The sequence below is a fragment of the Podarcis tiliguerta genome (genome assembly GCF_965153285.1).
Source record: "Podarcis tiliguerta genome assembly, chromosome: 6".
Taxonomy (NCBI): domain Eukaryota; kingdom Metazoa; phylum Chordata; class Lepidosauria; order Squamata; family Lacertidae; genus Podarcis; species Podarcis tiliguerta.
In genome coordinates this window covers 29915360-29939134 of record NC_139539.1, presented here as the reverse complement: position 1 = coordinate 29939134, position 23775 = coordinate 29915360, and the positions used below count along the sequence as shown (strand labels likewise).

General features: G+C 41.7%; 2 protein-coding genes across 4 annotated transcripts in view; one reads left to right on the top strand and one right to left on the bottom strand.

The window, feature by feature from the left end:
• ACSS2 (acyl-CoA synthetase short chain family member 2) overlaps positions 1–9808 on the top strand; it is a 59239-nt gene extending 49431 nt beyond the window's left edge. For both annotated transcript variants that reach the window (XM_083444000.1, XM_083443999.1), the window contains 5 exons: positions 338–446; positions 1167–1235; positions 2935–3111; positions 6811–6885; positions 7755–9808. In XM_083444000.1, the coding sequence (XP_083300126.1) occupies positions 338–446; positions 1167–1235; positions 2935–3111; positions 6811–6885; positions 7755–7882 (558 nt within the window). In that variant the 3' untranslated portion in view covers positions 7883–9808. The remainder of the gene's footprint in view (positions 1–337; positions 447–1166; positions 1236–2934; positions 3112–6810; positions 6886–7754) is intronic.
• A 314-nt stretch (positions 9809–10122) lies between these two features.
• GSS (glutathione synthetase) lies at positions 10123–23651 on the bottom strand. 2 transcript variants are annotated; one of them, XM_083444057.1, is made up of 13 exons: positions 23472–23651; positions 20984–21141; positions 19852–19997; positions 19151–19226; positions 18544–18683; positions 17205–17321; positions 16270–16350; positions 15601–15678; positions 14913–14979; positions 13823–14017; positions 13415–13496; positions 12700–12889; positions 10123–11602 (listed from the first exon to the last, which is right to left on the bottom strand). In XM_083444057.1, exons 2-13 carry the CDS (start codon positions 21110–21112, stop codon positions 11479–11481), a joined length of 1425 nt encoding a protein of 474 aa, XP_083300183.1. In that variant the 5' UTR covers positions 21113–21141; positions 23472–23651; the 3' UTR covers positions 10123–11478. The 2 variants fall into 2 exon arrangements, with proteins under 2 accessions (XP_083300183.1, XP_083300184.1); XM_083444058.1 differs by lacking the exon at positions 23472–23651 and adding an exon at positions 23059–23445.
• Positions 23652–23775: the final 124 nt, after the last annotated feature.

Below are 23775 nucleotides of genomic sequence, written 5' to 3'. Positions count from 1 at the left end.
ACCCAAGGTACGTCTAACCCAGTTCTCACAGCAAGACGTGTATAACTCATCTTGATCCTCAGTCACTAGTATTCAGAGGCAAACTTGACAATGAGTATTTGAACTCTGGTCTCCCAGGACAAAGTCCATCATTTGAGCCAATGCGCCATATTGCCTTAACACCAAGTGCCTTGTGTGAGCATAGCATTATACAGTATTTAATCCTTTGTGGGAGGAGAGGAACAATTCTTTGGAAGTAAGCCACAGCTTCACATAGGACAAAATGCTCAATGCAATGTAAGGGCATAGTAAAGAAACCCACATTTAATATGTTCTCTTATTTGTCCTCTCCTTTTAGGTTTTTAAGCAACCCTGGCCTGGAATAATGCGCACAGTGTACAAAAACCACCAGCGGTTTGAGACCACGTACTTCAAAAAGTTCCCTGGTTACTATGTGACTGGAGATGGTAAAGTTCTACATGGAATCCTGTAATATTGATAGTAAAGCTTACTTCCTGTATAATGTGGAAGGGATTAAGCATGATGCATAAAAAAGAGGCTCAACGTACTTCCTTTGTGCAGCTTTTTTTAATTTCCAGCCCTTCCATCTGAATTCTCTTTCTAACATGGACTTAGAGCTATATGTATGGACTAGGTTTGATTCGTATTTGGGTTTTGTGAGCTTTTAATTTGTAGCCCTGGAATGAATGCTCAGATCTTGGCAACAAAGGCAGGAGGTCCCTTTATGAAATCCACAGTCCACACTGCCTGACTCTCTGGAATCAGGAGCAAATTGTGGGAGAAGGCGTGTGAGTCACAAGGATATGGGGAACAAACCCCCTTTGGCACCCTTTGCCTGGAATTGGATTTGGATACTGAAGTTCAGCCCTGAAATATGCAATGCATAGGATGGGGGGTTTAGGAATTGGTTCACTGTGCCTTTCCTTTTCCACTCATTCATCTTTGCTGGTCCCACATATTTGCAGTTAGGTAGCAGGACCTCTGGGCAATGAGGTGTGACTACTGCCTTTCACATTACTCTTTTTCTGCCTTTTGTTTCTTAATACTTAGTGTCATTTGTTCACATTGTGCTGTGCACACCCACCCCAGTTCTCCCTAGATGCTTTTTTCCCTAGCTGGCTACTTTACATTGGTCAATTTGCTGGTTTGGTTTTTTCCCCTGCCAGGCTGCAAAAGAGATAAGGATGGTTATTATTGGATCACGGGTCGAATTGATGACATGCTGAATGTTTCTGGTAAGAACAAAATCTTTGTGGAAGGTTTGGAGTTTCCTGTATGATCTCCCAATGATATGGTAGGCCTTTTTGACATAATATGCCACCCTGGGCTCATTTGGGAGGAAGAGGAGGAGGTAAATCGAATCAATCAAAAAATTTGGGGTGGGAGGCGTGATATATTTCCTCCTCAATACTGTTTAAAGCATGTGGCTGACAGAGGCTCAGCCAAGGATGAATGAGATGCTTGGGCCAAAAAAGGTTAGACCAGTGAGTGCAAAAAATCAATAGTGACTGTGCTTGCATAATCAAATCCTGGCTTGATAGGCCAGGATACATTTGAGCTTCATGCACACACATGCAGCCTCTTTACTCTCATTCTTGCTTTGTGTGAATGGGGAAACAGAGCAGGAAGCTGCAGTTAGACGTTAGTGCCTGATTTGTGCAAACTGGGAACTATGGTCACTATCATCAAAGCAACAAGGAATCCTGGCTTGTTGGGAAGCCATTAGCCACCTGTGTGGTTTATACATAATACAAAATTATGGTTAAAAATGGTTTGTTTTTCTCCTTGTGCAAAGCATGGAGTGCAATGGAATCATAGGGCTTGATGCAGGTGCATAAAGCTTACCTGAAAGCAGCCAACGTCTGAGCCCATCCCCTTAAGAGATTCTTTCTACTTTATAGTTTTGTCTGCCCCATTTTTCTTAGGAATTTTAATGTTTGTACAGTGGCAGTGACTCCAGTGACTGCAGTGGCAGTCATGGGGTTTTCAGGAAGCACATAATATTAGCTGCAATGTGACCTTTTGGTTTCCTTTCATAATGGTCCAAAGAGTCTCCATAACTCAAATATCTGGGCACTAGAAAGCTCTTATCTTTTCAGAGATTGAAATATCTAACATTTACATGTCTCTGGTTTTTGTTTTTATAATTTATCATGGTACACAGCACCATATCTGCTCAAGCAGAATCAGTGCAGGCATACTCTTTGGGGAACTTCAAGGAGTCTTCTCAACCAGATAGACTAGACATTTTCCTCTTTTATCTTATGAAGTCCCAACAAAATACAAAACAAACTCACCAAACTAAGAAATGGTTTGCTCTACTATTATTGGCTACTTTTACTGCTTTTCAGCTTTTACAAATTGTACTTTGTTTTCTCCCATAGTACCTTTCTAGAATGCTATTTTGCAACATTTACAGCTTGACCAAGATTTTAGTGTAAAGGGTTCCTTTTTTATTTTGGTGATGATATTTCTTTGGCAATACGCAATCTACGCCAATGGATAACCATGTTGGCCTCAGCCAATAGAATTACCTTAAGCCCTAGCCTTCAGCATGGGTCTTGGCTTGCTTAGTTATTTATTTTCATAAAATTTATATGATGCTTGATTGCTCAAAACAAAACTTCAGTTTACAAAAAGAATAAAACAATGAAGTTACCAGTAAAAAAAAAAAAAAGACAGTTCAAAGCAACTATATAAACTATTCAGATTTTTTTAAAATAAAAACACCAATAAGCTAAAAACTAGATTAAAACCAATGTCAACATGGATAGGCTTTCCTAAATGAAGGTATTTTCAGCAGGTGCTGAAAACCGTACAGTGAAGGGGCCTGCCTGATGTCAATAGGCTTTTGTGGAAAACCTCTTGAAAAGTGAAGAGGCCTGGGTAGCAATGCCAATTTAAGAAAAAGCCCCCATTTCTTTCTGTTTTCAGGGCACTTGCTGAGTACAGCAGAAGTTGAATCTGCTTTGGTGGAACACCTGGCGGTTTCGGAGGCAGCAGTAGTAAGCCACCCGCACCCAGTGAAGGGAGAGTGCCTCTACTGTTTTGTGACGCTGAAGGATGGTCACGACTTCACAAAGAACTTAGTTGATGAACTGAAGAAACAAGGTAACCTTGGTAGACCATCACATGTCGCTTGGCGAAAGGGCCAGAAAGCCCTTTTGGATTTGTGAGGTGGGTGCGGGAGGGGCAGGGTAGCATGCTGCGCATGGAACAAAGGAAGCCATCTTAGGCCAGGTTAGACTTTTTGTCCATCTGGTCACATCCCAATGAAGCTGAATGTTGAAAGATTCAGGGGGAGACAAAAGGAAGTACTACTTCACCCCACATGTGGTTAAATTATGGAATTTGCTCCCACAAGAGGCAGTGATGGCTGCCAACTTGAATGGCTTTAATAGTGGATTAGAAAAAAATCATGAAGGATAAGGCACAGTGGTTATTGCCACTGATGGTTGTGTTCTCCTCCTCCACCACTGCCAGAGGCAGTGTGTTTCTGAATAGCAGTTGTTGGAAACCACAAGAGGGAAGAGTGCTGTAGTGTTCAGGTCCTGCTTGGGTGCTTCCCATGGGCATCTGGCTGGCCACTGTGAGATCAGCATGCAGGGCTAGATGGGCTTTTTCTTTGACCTTGGTATTATCTAGTCCAACTGGCAGTCTCTCTGGAATATCCTTGGATCCCTTGGATCCCTTCCAGTCGGGATTCAGGCCTCATCACGGGACTGAAACTGCCTTGGTCGCACTGGTTGATGATCTCCGGCGGGCTAGGGACAAAGGTGAGAGCTGTTTCCTAGTTCTGCTGGATCTCTCAGCGGCGTTTGATACCATCGACCATAACATCCTTCTGGACCGTCTTGAGGGGCTGGGAGCTGGGGGTACTGTCATACAGTGGTTCCGCTCCTTCCTCCTGGGCCGTGTTCAGAAAGTGGTGGTGGGGGATGAGTGTTCAGACCCCTGGGCTCTCACTTGTGGGGTGCCTCAGGGTTCTGTCCTCTCCCCCATGCTTTTTAACATCTATATGCAGCCGCTGGGAGAGATCATCAGGAGGTTTGGGCTGGGTGTTCATCAGTATGCGGATGATACCCAGCTCTACCTCTCTTTCAAATCAGAACCAGTGAAGGCGGTGACGGTCCTGTGTGAGTGTCTGGAGGCGGTTGGAGGATGGATGGCGGCAAACAGATTGAGATTGAATCCTGACAAGACAGAAGTACTGTTTCTGGGGGACAGGAGGCGGGCAGGTGTGGAGGATTCCCTGGTCCTGAATGGGGTAACTGTGCCCCTGAAGGACCAGGTGCGCAGCCTGGGAGTCATTTTGGACTCACAGCTGTCCATGGAGGCACAGGTTAAATCCGTGTCCAGGGCAGCTGTGTACCAGCTCCATCTGGTACGTAGGCTGAGACCCTATCTGCCCACGGACTGCCTTGCCAGAGTGGTGCATGCTCTGGTTATCTCCCGCTTGGACTACTGCAATGCGCTCTACGTGGGGCTACCTTTGAAGGTGACCCGGAAACTACAACTAATCCAGAATGCAGCGGCCAGACTGGTGACTGGGAGCAGCCGCCGAGACCATATAACACCGGTCTTGAAAGACCTACATTGGCTCCCAGTACGTTTCCAAGCACAATTCAAAGTGTTGGTGCTGACCTTTAAAGCCCTAAACGGCCTCGGTCCAGTATACCTGAAGGAGCGTCTCCACCCCCATCGCTCTACCCGGACACTGAGGTCCAGCACCGAGAGCCTTCTGGCGGTTCCCTCACTGCGAGAAGCCAAGTTACAGGGAACCAGGCAGAGGGCCTTCTCGGTAGTGGCGCCAACCCTGTGGAACGCCCTCCCACCAGATGTCAAAGAGAACAACAACTACCAGACTTTTAGAAGACATCTCAAGGCAGCCCTGTTTAGGGAAGCTTTTAATGTTTGATGTATCACAGTATTTTAATATTCTTTTGGAAGCCGCCCAGAGTGGCTGGGGAAACCCAGCCAGATGGGCGGGGTATAAATAATAAATTATTATTATTATTATTATTATAATATCCAGCAAAGGACATTCCCTTCACTTCTTACCCAGTTCTTGTAAAACTGGATATACTAGGTATTGAATTCTGGACCTTAGGCGTGGTAAACATGTGCTCAGTTGCTGAACCAGGATCACACCAGTGGAGCGGATGTCACACCAGCCTGTTCAGCAAAAGGAAAGCTACCTGCTGGCTCAGATTTTCTCTTTTGGAGATCATTCTTCAGCCCTTCTAATCTTCCTGCGATGAAGCCCCACCCCGACAACTTGCACCATCCCACAGCCTGGCTGGCAGGACAGTTTTCAAATAAAAGGTTCATTGCTTAGTTGTCCCAGAAGCTAAATTTATCTCTGCTGGCCTTATTGCCTCCCACATGTTGCTCTCCTTGCCAGCTGGCACCTGACTTGAATACATAAGGGCAGACTGCATGGCCCGTGAACAGGGTGTGGGTTTTGCAGTGGCGAGGCATGCACAACAACCCTTCCTTTCCCTTTGACAGCAGAGTTGCTGTAGAGGAAGGGTGGGTTTGCACAACAGGTTAGTTTCCAAATTGGACTCTGGGGTAGCGGTATTTATCTGACCAAGGTCTTACGGGAACAGAAATGATTCGACGTGTTTTTAATGAGCGGAGCAAGACTTCCCCAGAGTGGCTGCTTTTTAAAACAGGCCTGTTGGTGTTAGTTACTCCTGGTCAGCCCCTTTGTCATTCAAACACTGTGTTCTGCAGAATCCTTTCAGAAGCTTTTCACGCACTCATCAAGGAGAAGAGTTTCCCTGAAAGACTATAATGAGAGACAAGCTAATCTCACTTTCCACTGTGCAGCTGTGAAGGGACATCTGGGGTGTGCCAAGGATGACACCTGCAGATGGAACAGGCACATGAGGCTGAGCTAGTGCCTTCTGTGTACTGACTGTGGATCTAGACCATGCCCCATTGGAGTTCCACAACAGATGCAAAGAAGTCAGCGTGGGAGGGGTCCCTGTGGTTTGAGAAACACTGCTTCCTGTCAGAAATAAGAGCAGGTAGAATAAAACTGTTGCATACCTTTTAGAAGAACAAATAAGTTCTAATTGGAAATGGGAATGATGAAAGAAGAACCTCGGTTACAAAACTGAAGTGGAAACAATCAAGGAAGAATTTATATTACAATTTACAAATCTTATTCCTGAAAAGGGTTTTGTTTTCTGTCCCTACTATGTGTGTTAAAGTTGCATTTCAGTGTAACAAGGAGCAGGGGGGTGCTGTGGTCTAAACCACTGAGCCTCTTGGGCTTGCTAATTGGAAGGTCCGGCAGTTCGAATCCATGCGAAGGGGTGAGCTCCAGTTGCTCTGTCCCAGCTCCTGCCAACCTAGCAGTTCAAAAGCATACCAGTGCAAGTAGATAAATAGGTACTGCTGCGGTGGGAAGGTAAACAGTGTTTCAGTGCGATCTGGCACTCATCACAGTGGCCCGTCACACCAGAAGCCATTTAATCATACTGGCCACACAACCCAGAAAACTGTGGACAAATGCCAGCTCCCTTGGCCTGAAGTGAGATGAGCACCACACCCCATAGTCACTTTTGACTGGACTTAACTGTCTGGGGCCCTTTACCTTACTTATTGCAGTGTTTTCCAATTGAGAATGCCAGTATTCCCCCTTCCCCAGGATATTCCATTTCTCTCCGTTCTGGCTGGGATGTTAGTATCTTGTTTAGCTATTCTCCCTGTTTGCATGGGTTTTATTTCCTCAAGTCACGTGCTTCACGAACGGTCCAGAGGCTATCATAGCTAAAATCCTTAATCTTTCATTTGCAGTTAGAGAAAAGATTGGACCCATTGCAACACCAGATTATATTCAGAATGCACCTGGCCTGCCCAAAACCCGCTCAGGTAAGATATGGATTTTTCTGTATATGTGCAGGAAGCACAGATCATGGTGCTGTAAATACATTATATTACAGGTTCTTGCTGCTAGTTGAATTTCCATTCTCTGCTTTCTTTTTGGAAACACAGTGTGGAAACTGGGAAAACTAAAGCTGTGAGTAGCTATTTAGTAGCCCCTGTTGTCTTGGAGCCTTGTGGAAAACATGGAAATCCTCTTGCCTCTACTGTAGGGATGTCATGACAGTTTGTTTTGATTGGCAGAAAGGATTTCTAGTATGTCACAAGGCAGTAGTGGCTTGTGGGGAAACCCAGCCAGATGGGTGGAGTATTATTGTTTATTGTAATGCCCATATAGGTCAGTGGGAATTGTGTGGACAGCAACTCCCAAGGCAAGGTAGAAGTTGTTAATCATCATGGGCTTAATAGACCACAAGCTTAACGCAAGTCAAGAGTGATGCAGCAGCAAAAAAAGCTAATGCTATTCTAGGCTGTACCAACAGAAGTCTAGTGCCCTCATCAAGGGAAGTAATAGTACCACTCAGTTCTGGTTGTATGGCCATTTGTCTTGGATCCTTTAGTTGAGATTCCTGTATTGTAGGGAATTGGACTAGATGACTCTTAGGGTTCCTTCCAACTCTACAGTTCAATTATTTTATTGTCTTTGGGCAAGCTGCTTAGAATTTCACTCACAAGTTATTAATTTTATTCAGTTCATTATATTTTATGTTTGTAGACTAATCTGGGGTCAAGAATCCCAGTGTATATTTTTAACAGCATGTCCTAAAATCCTGCGTGACTGCCTAAATACCATTAATTAATCATCTTTTTCTTGGAATGCAAGTACAGTTTGATGTTACACTGCCATTTCTTTCCAGGTAAAATTATGCGGCGGGTATTAAGAAAAATTGCCAAAAATGACCAGGAGCTGGGAGATACCTCTACTGTGGCAGATCCAGCAGTTATAAACCACCTTTTCAGCAACCGGTGTGAGACAATACTGTAGCAAGGCAATTCTAGAAGAAAACAGCAGTAGTGCAGGGATTTGGTGAGAATATGGCCCCATTGAGACAATGACTGTGTTTCTCTTGAGATGAAGAAGCTGCCCAACGCTGAGCTGAATGTAAAATGCTGTAAATGAAGAGAAGAAACTGGTGCTCCAAGATCCAGTCCTTTTGTGTTGTAGATCTAGTTGTCTGTGCCTCTGGAGAACTGTGTGCATTATGTTGTAGACCGATAACTACATATCTGAAATTCCAGCCTCATTCACGTCGTACAGAATGACTTAACATTTTAATTTTCATGGATTAGTTTCATGAATTGTTTATTTTATTTTTTTACCTCTTAACGTGCTGCAAATGGACAGAGCTTAGAATGTGTAGGCATTGGTGTGAAAAGATGGCTTTGCTCCCGAGTGGTAGTTAAAGGCTTTGAGAACCGACAAACTGAACAGTAATCCTCATGTTGAGGAAGAATTATTGGAACAATTTTTTTTTAGAAATCAAGCATTCATTAGGTTTCTTTCTTTCCTTATAAAATCCTGGATCCTCTGGCTGCATGCCATGGGAAAATCAAAGTTTATAGAAAAACTGCAACTCTGAAACTGTATAAAACTACTTTCCATGCTATTAATGACAATGACTTTCCCCCTCAAAAGGGAATAAGGCTATCTATTTGTTTTGGATTTTAATAGTACATTTGTGTATGTGTGTGTGCAGAGCTGAATTTTCCCAGTGCATCAATTTTTTTTGCGGGTGGAAGCAAATTCAGGGAATTGTAGTCATGAAAAGTTGCATTCAGTGCCTAGATGTATCCTAGAGGGAGGTTCATAAATTTTCCGTGGCTGTTGGTTGGTGCAATTCCTGTACCAATTGAATATGGGTAGGGATTCACTTGGATGGATGAGAAGCAGGTGCTGTAGTGATACCCAAAGTTTCAGTGACATGGGGCAGTTCAGTTACTTGGTTTTCCATGTGACCAGCTATGACACACAATCACATGAAGAAAATGGATATAGCCAGTGATTCTCACCTGTGTTTCCTATGGCTGGGGAAAGCGTAGCTGCATTTGTGGAAAGTGTTTCCAGGCAAATTTTTATTTAGTCCAGTTTATGCTTCCATTTCTTGATATAATAATGGGCATATGTGTGACCAAATACAAGTTGCTGCTTTTGTGGAGGGACAAATAATCATAACAACACTGTGACCATTCTGCAGACAACTATGCAGAGGTGTCTTTTCTCATGGTTGGGTGAATATATCCATCGTTCACAATACAGCAAAGTCACAGTTAAGGATTTGCTTATTCTAGGTTTTTCACCATTCAGGTAGCAAAGAAAAAAAATATCAAATCAAGTTTAGGTAGAGATCAGATGTGGACACATAACTGGGATTCCCCCCCCCCCCCAATAATTTGATCCCACAACTCAGACAAACTCCCTAATAAATGTAGATGAACAAAAGGCTTCTTGTCTCAATAAATTTTGTCAGGGTATGTAATTCTAGCACATCCTTCAGTGCTGCTGAACTGGAAAATGCCATCCTCCAATTTTTAAAATTGAAATCAAAGCTTTAACTGTGATAACCACAATGGTGTATCCCAAGATGTCTTCTTTGCCCATGTAATTAAAGCATGTCCCGAAAACCATGTGCTTGATGAATAATTTAACATTTTTCTGACCTTGACTCATGGTTATACCTTTCTCATTTCTTACCTGCTGTTAGTATTCTAAATGCACTTGTCTGTGGTCTGCAACATTGGTGTATATTTAATCTAATGTCCTGCAGCATTAAAGGTAAGCCAGTGGCTTGCTATGTGCTGGTAACATGAAATAAGTCCTTTTAATCTTGGTCTGACATAATTTTGGTTGGGAAATGGCTAGAATTGTTTTTAACTGAAATAAATCAAAGAAATAAAATCTATAAAGCCATCACAGTTGGTTGTGGATTTTTTTGTTTATATTCAGTGCCTGGTTTTCATTTTGAAACCTAGACCAGACTTTGGCTTCATTTTGATATATCCCTAAAGCCGTGGTTCAGCACAAGATGAACAATCCCAGCATGCTTCTGGGCTGTTTCCCTCGCAAAGAAAGAGCCTGGAAACTTGTGCTTTCCTTACATGCAGTTTGCCGAAGCTAAGGCAACATTATTTTAAAAACACAGGCTTCTGTCAATTGATAATCTAACTCAGAGTTGACTCACTGAAATTCATGGACAAGAAGACTCCATTAATTTTATCACTGATTGGTTTCCATTAGATAGCAAGGTGCTTTTATTTAGAAAACTCATTTAGACAATTGCTGAGAAAATATGTCTAAATTGTTACCTTTTTTTCCTGTTGGTCCTTAATACTGTGCTCTCAAGACATGTCAATTTTATAAGCCTCTCCTCTAAAGACATATTTTCTAGGCATAAGAAGTTTGTAGTTTAAAAAAATAGGTTCAAAGGCCTTGATCCAGAAAGATCCATGTATAAACTCAGATGCTGCTGTTTAGAAAGAAAACCAAGGCCATCCCAGCTTTATAAACTCCATCTTTTAAAAACAATATTGATATGCTGTTTCAAAGTAACTTATCTGACTTCATTAAATTTCCCCTATCTTAAAATGGCACATAGCTTGGTTTTGTAGGTGAGTATATTCCAATTGCTAATGCTCAGGGTTTTGTTTTGGTGAGCAGACATCTTCCATAGTTTCAAAATGTTTGAAAACTTTAACATGATTAACTTCTGCTTCTTTCAAAAAATCAGCAGATAGCATGTTGAACACAAGTGTATTCTTCAAAAATAAATATGTTCAGATTCTGAGCATACTATATTATGTGACTACTGGATATTACTCACCAAAGTAGCATAGGAGAGACCAGACTGATCAACCAGTTATTTCAGCTGAAATAAAATCTGAGATCCTTACAACTTACGATATCACAGGACATCTTATTAACATTGTTTGTCTCTGAAATCTGTTTCCCAAGAGCTCACCTTCCTTTTCTTAACCCTCTTCCTTTAGCATACACATTCTGCTTTTTCAAAATGTTACAGGAGGGGTCCAGGAGCACTGAAATAAAATCAACTCTTGTCTGGGGGTTTTCTTTTCCTTTCCTACTGTGTCCCTTTTTTCCTGTGCCATATCATAATGTTTGTTGCACAGCATCTTATGCTCGGAAGAGTAACCCTCTCCACAGCTGGATGGAAATACCTTGAAAATGCAGAAGAGATCAAGGTAATACACTATTTTGCTACCAGGCCCTTGAAGGTGCATGTGTAGCAGCTTGTATAGTGCTGTCTCAGGAAATGCCTGATTAGAACATCAACAAATTGTCCATGGTCAGAGTACAGTAAAAGGGCATGAAGTCTGTGAGAAGCATGTTAAGGGTGCTTCAAACAGGAAATTGTCAAAGAAAGTCAACTGGAATCCAGTATTTTCTTGAGACCAGGAAGAAGCAGTGCAACTCTGCCTGCTTTGTGTCTTGGGGTCACTGGTGAGAGGAGGGCTTCCAGTATCAATCTGATTGTCAAGTCCGCCTGTTGGCAATCATGCCCTAAAAGAGAATGTCTCTTATTTTAAGCACAGTGAGGATGATGTCAGTGATGAGGTATTCTGTTTTCATATCACATAGGGAGTATCCAGAACAGCCACTCCAGCTGCTACTCCGCCATCTGCATGTTCGACAGCCTTTGTTCGCAAGAGATGGCCAACATGCTTGTTCACCACAAGATCCTGACCCAGTCTGCAAGAGAAAAATCAAAAGGACTAATTAAATTCATACAGTAACAGTTTTGACTCTGCAGTCTCACCAAACTCCTGCTTAGTTAACAGTGCCTGCTTGATGTACAGTTTACCAGTGTTTATATATGCATACTGACTTGAGTTTTACAACTCTTACAGAATTATGCATGCACAATAACCATTTCAGCGGGCACAATGGAGGGTTGTGTGATTTACCCACCCAAAAATTAGTATCTGCTTTAGAATAGATGCACCTAATGGCATCTATATACACCCACACACCACCTACTAAGCAATGTGTGTGTTACACTATTGTCATTAATTATATTGCTGCCATAGTAATAAAAATGTAGGGGGCTGCTTTATATTGCATAAGATCATTGGCCCCTCCAGAGGACCTGTTTATTGAGCACTCATCCAATTTGCATACCCAGAGGTTGGATTATATCTGCTCTTTACTGATTATTCATTTTGATTTGTTGGCAGAGCAGGTACACAACTGAGAATTTGGCCTGCATTCATGCTAACACAGAATCAGAGTTGGAAGGGACCCCAAGGGTCATCTAGTCCAGCCCCCTGCAATACAGGAATCTCAACTAAAGCATCCATGACAGATGGCCATCCAACCTTTGCTTAAAAACCTCCAATGAAGAAGAGTCCACCTCCTTCTGAGGAAGTCCATTCCACTGACTTACGCATATTCCCGTAAGCCAATGCATTTCTCCATGTCTTCTGAAAACAGAAGTGTTGTTTTTTAAAGCAGATTTGTTGTGCTAGGCAACAGAGCCCTTTAATCCACTTTAATTGTACCTAAGGTTCCAACATGTGCTTCAATACTTCTTGCATAATAGACACCCTCACTGACAAAAGTGCTGTATTTTTTTTCACAGCACTACTTTGGAGATGCTACAGATTGCACCTGGAACACATGCTATTGATACAGAAAGTACCACCAATGAGCTCTGTAACACTTCCATTGCTCCAGAGTTCCTGTCCAGCGACACATTATTCAGCCCAGTACTAACCAATGCTATGCATAGGAATATAAAACTCTTAAAAGCAAAGGCACAGACCCAGTAAGTAATGTTACTTTCTCACCTGACGTAGACTCCAAAAATTCCCAATTCAGACACACATTCTGATACTTTCAGTGGACTGTGAGCCCTCAGTAAATAATTCAGTGCAGGGAGAGGCTTTATCTTGTCCATGAGAATGTAGGAGGTCCTTTCTGGACTGTCTTTAATTTTCTCTAGAACCTGCTTGAGCTCTTCACCATAGAGGTTGTTCCCTGACAAACACAGCAGCAGGTAAAATGAATTCACTAGAGCTGGAGTAGCTGGTGGATAAAGGTTTGTGTTGGGTCCCTGTAGCTACCCCAGTAAGTACAGAACATGAAGAAAAGCAATCACTGACGACTGGCACCAGTGTAAGTGGTAAGCAAGCCAGTGGGCTTGAACCATCAGCTGATCCATGGGGGTGTGTGGGTGTTTGGTTGGTTGGTTGGTTGGTTTGGGAGAAATGATCCTGATCCAAAATGTGTAGAATATGCTTAGATAATGCTTCCACAACATTTTGTTTTATCAGCTAAATTGCTTGTAACCTTTTTTCCTACTAAGTTTAAATTTCAGTTGGGATACAGTACCGGAAGAAAGCACTACAGAATTATTTGCTACAGCATCAGGGATGGCAATTTGTCCCTAATAAGCTACTTTTGTTCTTACACAATTATTTAAAAGGTGTGTGCATACAGATAAGTCCTGATCCTTGAACCAGGCTGTTGACTCATCATACACAAAGAGAACCAGTTACTGACCTCCTCCCTCACGTTGTGGCTTTAACACAAAGCGGTCTGGGTCAGCAATAGCCGTAGCAATAATCTTATCACCTTCTTCATCCTGCAAGGAGGAGGAGAAAGGGGAGATATATACACATACATTTTCTCTCTCTCTCTCTCTCTCTCTCTCTCTCTCTCTCTCTCACACACACACACACACACACACACAGAGCACAAGTTTTGCATATATATTTTTTACAACTTTGGCTTTAACTAAGTTCTATTGCCTAACAAATAAAATTCTTGACAAAACAGATTTCACAATGTATGAAGACTATAAGAACACATTCATCACAACAATCTCCTCAGATGTTGTACTGTGCTGCATTTTTAAAAATACATCCAGTTCAAGGCAGTGTACGTATCCCTCTACGCATTACTACTTACCATCTCCATAGAATAAAGGCCAGTGAATGTTGCTCTTAATCGAGCCACTGCTTCTGGTTTATTTGGCAGTAATTTTTCCAGTGTTCCTGGTCGGCTCAGCTCCTGCTGAACTTTTTTGGTCCCAGCAAGCTGTGTGGCAATATCAGGGCACTTAACTGCTCTAGATCTTTCCAACAGCAACCGTGCCTCCCAGTTCTTTCACAAAAACAGAAAAAAAGATAATTTCAATCAAGGTTCTATATAACATGTATTGTTTAATATTTTAAAATTGGAAGTTTTATGCATTCAAATACATGGGTAGGATCCAAAGTACCATCTTCTGCTTGCAGAGGGGTTTTTCATATTTAGCCTTGCAGCTCCACATACCTCCTTCCAAGCCATTCAGAGAATCACCCCATGAGGCAAACCTAGGATCAAGTGGAGGAACCATAAGCGGCTGGGTCCCTCCTCATGATCCCTTGAAAGGGTGGCATCGGTAAGAATGATATAATTGTATGCAGATACACACGCCACTGCTACTCAAGGCACAACAAAACCTAGCAAAAACTAGATATTTTCAGAGCTCAAACTGAATACGTGGCTAGAAAACATTTCTATTTACCCATGATAGCCACAAGCCTGCATATAGCAAGTCAGCTAAAAGCACCATGACTATTAAGCTCTGAAGTAACCTGCCAATTCAAGTGGAAACCTCATTTTAAAAATATGTAGCTTTAGATGGCATATTGAGGCAAACAAGCCACCAGTCTCTCAGCACCGAACAGGTTAAGATATCACTTCCACCAGCTGGATGTTTTGGGAAATTGGCTGAACTACTTCTAGAATTAGCTGTTTGATTGAATGTATTCAGAATTCCCCAGGTGATTACCAAACAACTAAAGAATTACACATGCACTGAATTCATATTTGGGGTCCAACAGTGCCAAGGATAATGTCACTTACAGTGCCCCAGAGTTTGCAATCAAGATTTCAAGACAGTGGATGATATTTAATGTCAATTAGAGTAGACCCATTGTAATCAATGGACTTAATTGTTTCAGTGGATCCACTCAGAGTATGACTTAGCTGGGTATTACCCAGTAATACAAACCTGTTTGTTATAATTCTTTGGCACGTAACCTTCTCTATAGTACACCACTGCAATTTCCTCCCCATCTCTGAAATAAAGATAAGGAAAACAATCAGTGGTTCCTTCAACATGGCTCTCTCACACACAAGATTAAAATATTATATACAATACATTCTACAAATGTAGGATTCTGTTCCATTTATGAATTGTTTTCTAATCCTGCAAGAAGGGACTTACAAAAGAAAGCTTTCAAATAAATTACCTAGTGGATCAATAGATCACAATCTCTTTGCTTATGGATACAAATATTAGTTCCTTTCAGAGTTCTTTGGTGAGGTCTATATAGCAACTTTCCATGTTTTAAGTTGTGTATCAGTAGTACATAACTGAACATGTAAGAACTGCATAGCAATGGAGTTTCCAAACGAGTAGCATGGCCTGAATTTTGATAATCTGAACACACTTCTTCTTTAACAACAACACTAATGAAAATAAGAGTCTTCATTAAAACCCCGGAAACATAGCAGATACTTAATGTTTACATGCATATCAAAGTGGACTTATTAGCACTCCAAACATCAGGCTGTGTTATTTTTTACATATGCCAAAACTACAGCGTGAAATCCTCCTTGAAACCACATATATATGGGGTATCCCCCCATTAAGCTAAGGTTTGGGTGCTCACTATATTTAATAGCAAAATACTTACATATGCAATCTCTTGTCATTGTCCAAAGACGCTTTTTCAAACACATCTTTAAATCTTCTTCGGATCACCCGAATATTCCTTTAGGAAACAGACAAGAAATATTAAGGCTAAAGTCCTACACACCTGGGAGTAAGTCACAATTGCATTATGAGATTAGCTTTATCTATGTTCATGTTATAAATCCTGCACTGTATTTTAAAGCTTAGTTAGGAAAAGATAATGTAGCTATATACAATATGCATTGAACTTCTAACAGGATTGAAGAGCCCACTGCAGAACCTTTCTGCAGTGAGGTATCATAGGAAACTTAGCATCACACAGAGAACAAACCAGCCTGTTACAGCACAGAGGATGTCTACTCTGAAATATGTCCCATTAATTTCAGTGGGGCTTACTTGAAGGTCAGTGGGTATCAGACTGCAGTTTTAAACCCTTAAGTCCTGTTAATTATAATAGGAGAGTTAAATGCTAAATCGTGTCATTAGGTTTTATTAGGACAACAGACTTTTTGCACCTTAAAAGTGTAATGAATTTATCTTTAAAAAATATTATTTAGTAGAGCCAAAAAAATGTCATTAAGCATGAATGATGTAAGTAAGACCAGATTTCACAGGACTAATTAAATGGCATTACATGAAACACTTCATCTTATTAGATGAAAAAAATTACCTCATCCAAAGTTCATTTTCTACACAGCGTTGGTCAAAAATATTCCTCTGAGCCTCTTCAACTAGGAACATTACCACTGCTCTGAAACAAAAACAGAACATATATCAATATACTAAGTTTCCTCATTTAAAAATATATTTTTGTGCTTCTTACTTACTATTTACAGCAGCTGTACTGAAAACTTCTACAACAGGCCAAAACTACACTGCCAGATAATACTTGCAGGAAGGCACAATAGAGTGCTGCTTTATACTGTACATTTGCCACTCCCTGCTGTTTCTACACCTTTCTTCTACATCTTTGTGCATGTATATGACAATTAAACAAAGAATCAAACAGATACAAAGAGGAGATATCCATAATAAGGAATTTATAGTTTAACATCTGAAATATTTCCTAATAATTCATGCATCCAACAGCTAGGGTCTTCCTTCAAATATTTATACTAGCTTTGTGGTCCTACCCTATAAGAGGAAGTGGGTTAAACAAGTAGTTGAACAGTAGAATTATATGTAAAACAGCTTCAGTTGATTTATCTAGCTGGGGAGAGAAAGGTCTATAAACAGGCCCTCCTGGTTCAGTGAAGAAAAAACCCCACTACTGCCAGCATTGTTTTGCAGGTAGTGGCCCTGAGATCAGTTTTTCCATCTATGCCAAGAGACATTTGAAAGGAGGTGTCTGCCATAACACACAGGAATGTTGTTGTTCCCCTAAAGAAGGGAATGAAAACCTATTGCATAGGAAGATAAAATTCTCTTTCCCAGTTTTCCTTCATGTGCCTATTCCTATCATACACTTCCTTCAATAGTCTATAAGATGGAGACGGAGGGCTTATTTGCATTTTCTTGTTTGTGAAAACAAGAAGTAACAGAGCATATTTCATGCAGATGAACAACAATCATAGCTATGTAGATCTTGCAGTTCTCTTCCCCTACCTGTCTGAGCCGTAGAGTTCCCAAGCTTTTGCAATGCCCGTGGCAATCCCTTTGGCTGGATTATTGGTCAGTAATTTTGAGGCTTCCTTAGATTTCCCTAGAACGTTCAACACATGCCTGCAATTGGGATGCATATAGAAAAGTCACACAACAATTCACTGTACACAGCTGCAATTGAAGAGCCAACCAATTGAGATGTAAAGTACAAATGCCAACCATCCTTTATGAATGGTGCACGTGTGTACAAAGTTACTTTTGCATGCCAAATATATGTAAGCCCAGTAGTTGACAGTAAAGTCATGGCGAAGGATTCCAGCTAATGCGTCCTTTCAGCGCAAGGATTTCCACTTGCAAAACAAGACTTTCTCCACCTCTCCTCCCCCTTGTGCCCCTCCCTTCCCCAAATTTGCTGCAGAGGGCTGTGGGAAACCCTGGAACAGATTTGGGGGGATACATTGGGGGGACAGTGTCCCATCGTGAAAGAGGAAATCAAGTTATGCATGTTTCCAGGTACTATAAATTAATTTTGCACTTGACAATAGATTCCTGAAAGCTATATATAACAGACAAAGCTTTTCCAAAAGGACACAACATGCTACTGTGTCTTCTCTGATTGCACTGCCCAAGTGCAAAAATCAGAATTGGGATCAGAATTCAATATTATGAGAACCTCAGATTTCATTTTTCATAATAGAGAAATTAGTCACCTGAGGTTGTGATGGCCAGCTGTGACAAGACTCACTGAGAGTCACATCTACAATGCTACTGCTTGTGATTCTCAGAAAGGAAGGTGGAAATGCTAGATGCTAGATCCTAGGCTGCTGCAACCAAGAGGCCTAGATAAGATACATTGGCATCACACAAGAGCAGCAGGCTCAGTTCACACACATATTGTGCTAGCCTAACTCGGCCCATTGCAGGGGTTTCTGTTGGCTACTGCCTGTAAGGATACTGCCAATAGTAGCTTTTGCCTCTCATCTGGGCAAATGCATTGGCCAGTGGAGCCAGGCAGAACTGGGTGGAGATACACATCTGCCTATCCAAACCCCCTCCAGCGCAGCAAATCAGGGTATTGGTTTCCTATGCCAATTTTTAAAGTGGTTTCTGTAACATGGGCAGACATTGTCAGGTAGTCTCAAAAGCTAGATAAGGGAAGAATGAGCAGTAGGTGAGGGGGTAGGCCTTTAGCAGCTTGTCTAGTTCTTTGTACCTCACCAGTACAGCAGAATTTTACAAAGCCTTGGATATAGGATAAGACATGAAGGACCATCTATAAGCCAGCTAGAAGTTGTTTTGCTGAAAACACACACAGAAAGACACACAGACTGGAAGTCCTTACCGATGCACTGCAGTAGTTCTAGATGTGAGGCCTCCAAAGCTGGCAGCAATAGTGTTTATTTCTATTTGCTTTAGAGCTGGAGTGCCTTCTGCACCATAGTCAAACATGTAATCAGAGCGATTAATTCCTAAAAACACAGACTGGACAAGGCGAAAAAGTAGCAAGAATTGCAGCAGCCATCATTCCAAATAGGATTCTATACATTATCTGTCAAGTGCCAACTGAGCTAAAAACATCTTATGGGGGGAGGGGGTGGTTATTGTTTTGTTTTTGTTTATGATGCATTTCATGTTTTTATCTTTTATTTTTATGCTGTGAACCATCCTGCGATGGATGGCATACAATTTTAATAAATAAATAAATAACATTTTGACAGTTAAAAACATTATATTTGATTACTGTGCAACTACCATATTATTTATTTATTTATTTATTTATTTATTTATTTATTTAAAAGAAGAAGAACACACCATTTGATTGTAAACAAACAACCCTCAAAGCAGTTTACAAAGAGAATTAATACAATTATTAGTAAAATACAGTTTCAAACAACTATTAAAAATACTAAAAAACCAAACATATTAAATCATATATTCTCATGGAATACCTGAGTTATTCCTTCTTTCAAAACTTGCTTGTAAATTTTGAAAAGCTGAGTTGTAAAGTCATCTACTTTGACAGTACTAAGAGGAGAGAAAACAAATCTTATTTAGTACTCAAGCCTGCTGTGACAAAACAAGGAAATTGTCATTACAATCTTTTATGTAAAACCATTTGACGTTAATGCTTCTTTGTCAAGCCTGTGAATTGTGGCCTTCGCAATAATGGCAAGATGATTTCGTGTTATACCCCAGCTCTGAACATATTACATGGAAGATGCTAGTGCTATGAAATCAAGAGGGCTTATGTCTACACAAATGTTTAAAGACCTCTTGTGCCTTGAATAGGTGTCTGACAATCTAAAAAACAGCTGGTGAGGCTTTACCTAGGGATGAAAATTTTGCCTCCTGAAAACCTTTCCCGAGGGGGAGGAAACTAGCAGTCTTGGAATCACGTGTCAGATTTCACACAGCTTGTGTTCACACAGAACAAAAACATGCATTGTAAAATAAAGCTTTAGTTGTTCTCTAACCTTTCCTCTTCAATTAGCCAACTGCCAATCAGGCTAAGAGGCAAGGGAGTTAATGATTATGAGACATTTAGGAACATTGGGTTGAAACTAAACTAACCTTAGTACAAATCAGAAGTATATCCAAGATTAAGGAAGTTTAAATTCAAAGTTCTTTTTTCCTAATACGTAATACGTACCTTGCAAGAGTGCGCTCCAGAAATTCTGCGTTCCGGCTAACTTCATCTACCAGCAGGTTAAAGTCTTGTTGAACTGAATAGGCTTGCTCAAGTAGACTGCTTGGTACTGCAGATGGGAGCAGTGTAAAGGGAGCATAATTCACCACCTATTGACAAAGGTTTAAAAATGAACGTGTCAAGAACTACCACTTCCTTCCAGTAACAAATCAGGTTAAGCCCTTTTACAACTTGGGAACATACAGAATGAATATAGGGGATACAATACAACAGTACTAGAATGGAACTATACCTGCAGTAATCTGGGGTGCGGTGAGATAAGGTGATGTAGGAGCAGGGAGGAGAGCCACCTAAGAGCTACAAAGGATAAGGTGAAGGAAATGGGAGTGAAGAGTTCCCTTTCGCTCCATGCAACACACTGACTGGCCTGCTTGCATTGGGCAAGTTCACACAGCCAGATTACTCTATATAACATTAATTGCAAATATACCCTCACGTGGAGGAAAGCTAGGGCAAAGTGGCAAGGGTCAGTTCACACTACGGAATTTCTCCAGTTATGTTCACTGCATGAAGAAAGGTTAGTGTGAGCTGGATAGTGCCTACAATGAACATTAGCAAAGTGACCATGTGTTGCAGGCATCTGCAAATTGGGACTATAAATGTTGGCAATACACATGTGAACATTAGCACAGACATAATGAAGGGATGGGGACACAGTGAAGGATAAACACACTGACTGACAAAGCTGTTTATCCACACAACTGTATACATGACAATGTGGAGCCAGATTTATGGGAATTGTGTGATACATGCAATGAGCCAACAGCAATCTCCCCATGTGCCTGCCCAGTTCATACTGCATGGTGCTCCAGTGAAGGAAAAAATGGGCTATTTTATGGGTGAAAGTAGGAAACTGTCATGGCGACATAAGGCTAGGATGTAAAAAAAAAAGTCTGGTATGGCTAACGTCACAAATGTACAGTGCATCCTGGTGAGAACTAGCCCCACCCCCAGAATCCCAAAGCTTTTCCCTTCCCTAACAACATGCTGACTATGTTGTTACTGGGATTCTTTTCCAAGTTTTACTATCTTCCTTCCATGGGTGTTGGATCATGAAATCTAGTTTTGAGCTTACATCAGATGCATTGGGGTCATCTTTGGTCCTCATGAGAACACCTTCAAGTAGTGCTGAATCCACTGCAATTGGTGCCACATGCTGAATGAGCTGGACATTACACAAAATGTCTTTCCAAGGGGCAGTCATTGTGAAGGCTGAGGCAGCAGAGAATAAATCTGAAAGCATTTTAAAATAATTACCGTAAGGCAGTGGAACCTAACATTTGAAGGTGGAAGAAAAACACTGTTTCAGAAATTTATGGTAATGGAATCCTAAAGAGGGAAGCAGTACTGTCCAATGATTTTTCTGCCTGAAGTGGAGCCCCCTATTAGGGTGAAAACTTTTAAAGAAATCTTACTTTACCATTCAGACAGTGTTTTCTGCCTTCATCAACTATCTGCCCTTCACTGCCACCCTGAGCTCATTGGGAGGAAGAGAGGGATATAAATTTAATTAATAAACAAATGGTGATGGCTGCAGCAGGCTTCTTACCGTACTCCATGGCAGAACCAGCCCTGGATACAAGCTAAATAAGCATCTAGATTTAATGAAGCACTATGTAGCCCTTTGTGCAAGTGTAACAACTTCTGCTTTCACAATGGGACTTTCTCCTCCCCCTCCCCTAAATCTGTTTTGAGGGCAGATCTGGAATGACAGGGAGTGGCACAATAAAGAAGCATCTCCATTTTTGTTGCATAAAATCAAGACAGAATAAATGTTTTCATGTTTTGTTTTATTTATTGCAAGCTGCCCAGATAACTTAGTATTATGGGGTAGCATGCAAATGCTGCACATATAAATTTTATTTTCCTTTGTTACAATGCGTATTTTTCTAATGAAATAATGGACAGGCTAGAAATTAAAATGGTGAAGGTATCATTTCCCCTGTACCCCCCAACAGTAGAATGTACATAAAGTGCAGCTTCACTCTCTGCAGTTCATTTGTGTGAACAAAGCTGCAAAACAAATGTCACACTGTCATCAATTTATCACACTGTCCTTTTGTAACAACTCTCTGACTGTGTCTGCATAACCTGAATCCAGCAGTCAACACTGTGAGGATGAGCTCCCAGAATGCAATGTGGTATCTATGTTTGCACATATTAGACAGGTTAGTTAGTCATATTAGAATAAACTGCATTGATTGAAGTATTCATTTGTGTTACAGGAATCTGTCAGTTTCTGAGCATTTTAAATGTAGCTCCAAAGTGCATCTGGCAGTTGTACCTCTTGGGCAGGGCTGTGGTCCATTAGCAGTGAGGTATGATTTCAGGTACCAACAAGTAGAATAATTAATCCCTAAGGATATGGATCTCAACTCTTCATGTCGAAACAGAACTCACATCCTTTAAACTCTAAACAAACTCAGGCTTATGACAATAGTTTGTTCAAGAGAAAACCTGTACACAAAGCCATACTGAAAAAGGCCTTTTAGCTGTAATAGTCATAATGACTACGACATTTTCCAGCCTTTTAAAGCAATTTAAAACTCTCCTAGATCACATACACCTGTCACATGCACACCCACCCTTTCACTTAAATTGCTCAGGTTGAACCACCAAGAGAGCAGCTCTTTAAGTACATACACATTTAGGCACATTTATTACACCACATGTTGGGAAAAACCTGGACGTCTATGGACATTCCATAAGGCATACTCCTTGTGTCACAAAGGTAGTGCAAAGAAAGAATGATAACAAAACCGCAGTGAAATTCAATGCGACCAGATAAAATTCAAACTTTCTTTAAAATATTAGTTCTGGGTTATTTTAATCCATGTACCAAATCACTGAGGCAGTGGGAGACTTAAGGAAGGGGGGGGGGGGAGTCTCCCACGGCAAACACAAGGAAGCAAATGCTGAGTCATTCACAACCCAACTCCAGCACGTTAGTTTACAAATGACTGTGCAGTTGGAGAAAATCTCTGTGTATGCATGTAAATAGTCCTCATATTTCAGACTAGATGCCCCAGCGATACAAAATGCTCTCCCACCCCCGCCCCCAACTCTTCCTTCATAAAACAGCCTGACAGCTTATTCTCGCCTCCGTTTCTATGGGGCGCATGTGGCCCATGTTTGCCTCTGAATACTGACCTTTGCCTCCTGGGCATTGTACATCTTTAGCCCCAGGCCACTTCCGCCACTCCTAGTCCCTCAAGTAAGGATTAGCCCCCAAACATTTCCCCCTCCATAATTAATTAAACGGGAATAAAACTATTCTGCCTTTAATCCCCACCCCAACAACAACCACAACTTCTCGTCGTTCGGGGAGACAGCGGGTGGGTTGGCACCACTTTGCCCTCGGCGCTCCCGCTTCCCGGCTCCAAGGCGGCAGGGCAGAGGCGAGCGAGTACGAGGACCCCCATCGCCCCCACAAGAAGCTCACCCCTCCCGCTCCCTCGCCCCGACCACACCCGCCACCTCACATTCAAACTGCCTATGCGACTGTTGGAGGTAGCACGATGACGGAGACCCTCCCCCCTCCCTCTATTTTTAAATCCGGGTACCTGGAGTCAGTCACTCGAGTGAAAGTCCCCAACCGAGAGCGCTCTACTCTTCAGGCGCTAAGAATCAGATGGCCCTCTCACAGATTGGCTACCCCGCCAGCCTATCGAGAAGCCGACGCGCCCTTTCCTGCTGATTGGCAGGAGCCTCACCCAATCACCCAAACTGCAAGGAGGGGCGGTTAAGGGGAAACGGAAGGCGGAGCCAATGCAAATAAAAAAAGGCGGCTTGTGCTATTCTACCCCGCCCCGCCCCGCCCCAGGTTGCGCAAGGTTCGTCGGTCAGGAGTTTCCCAGGCGCCATTTT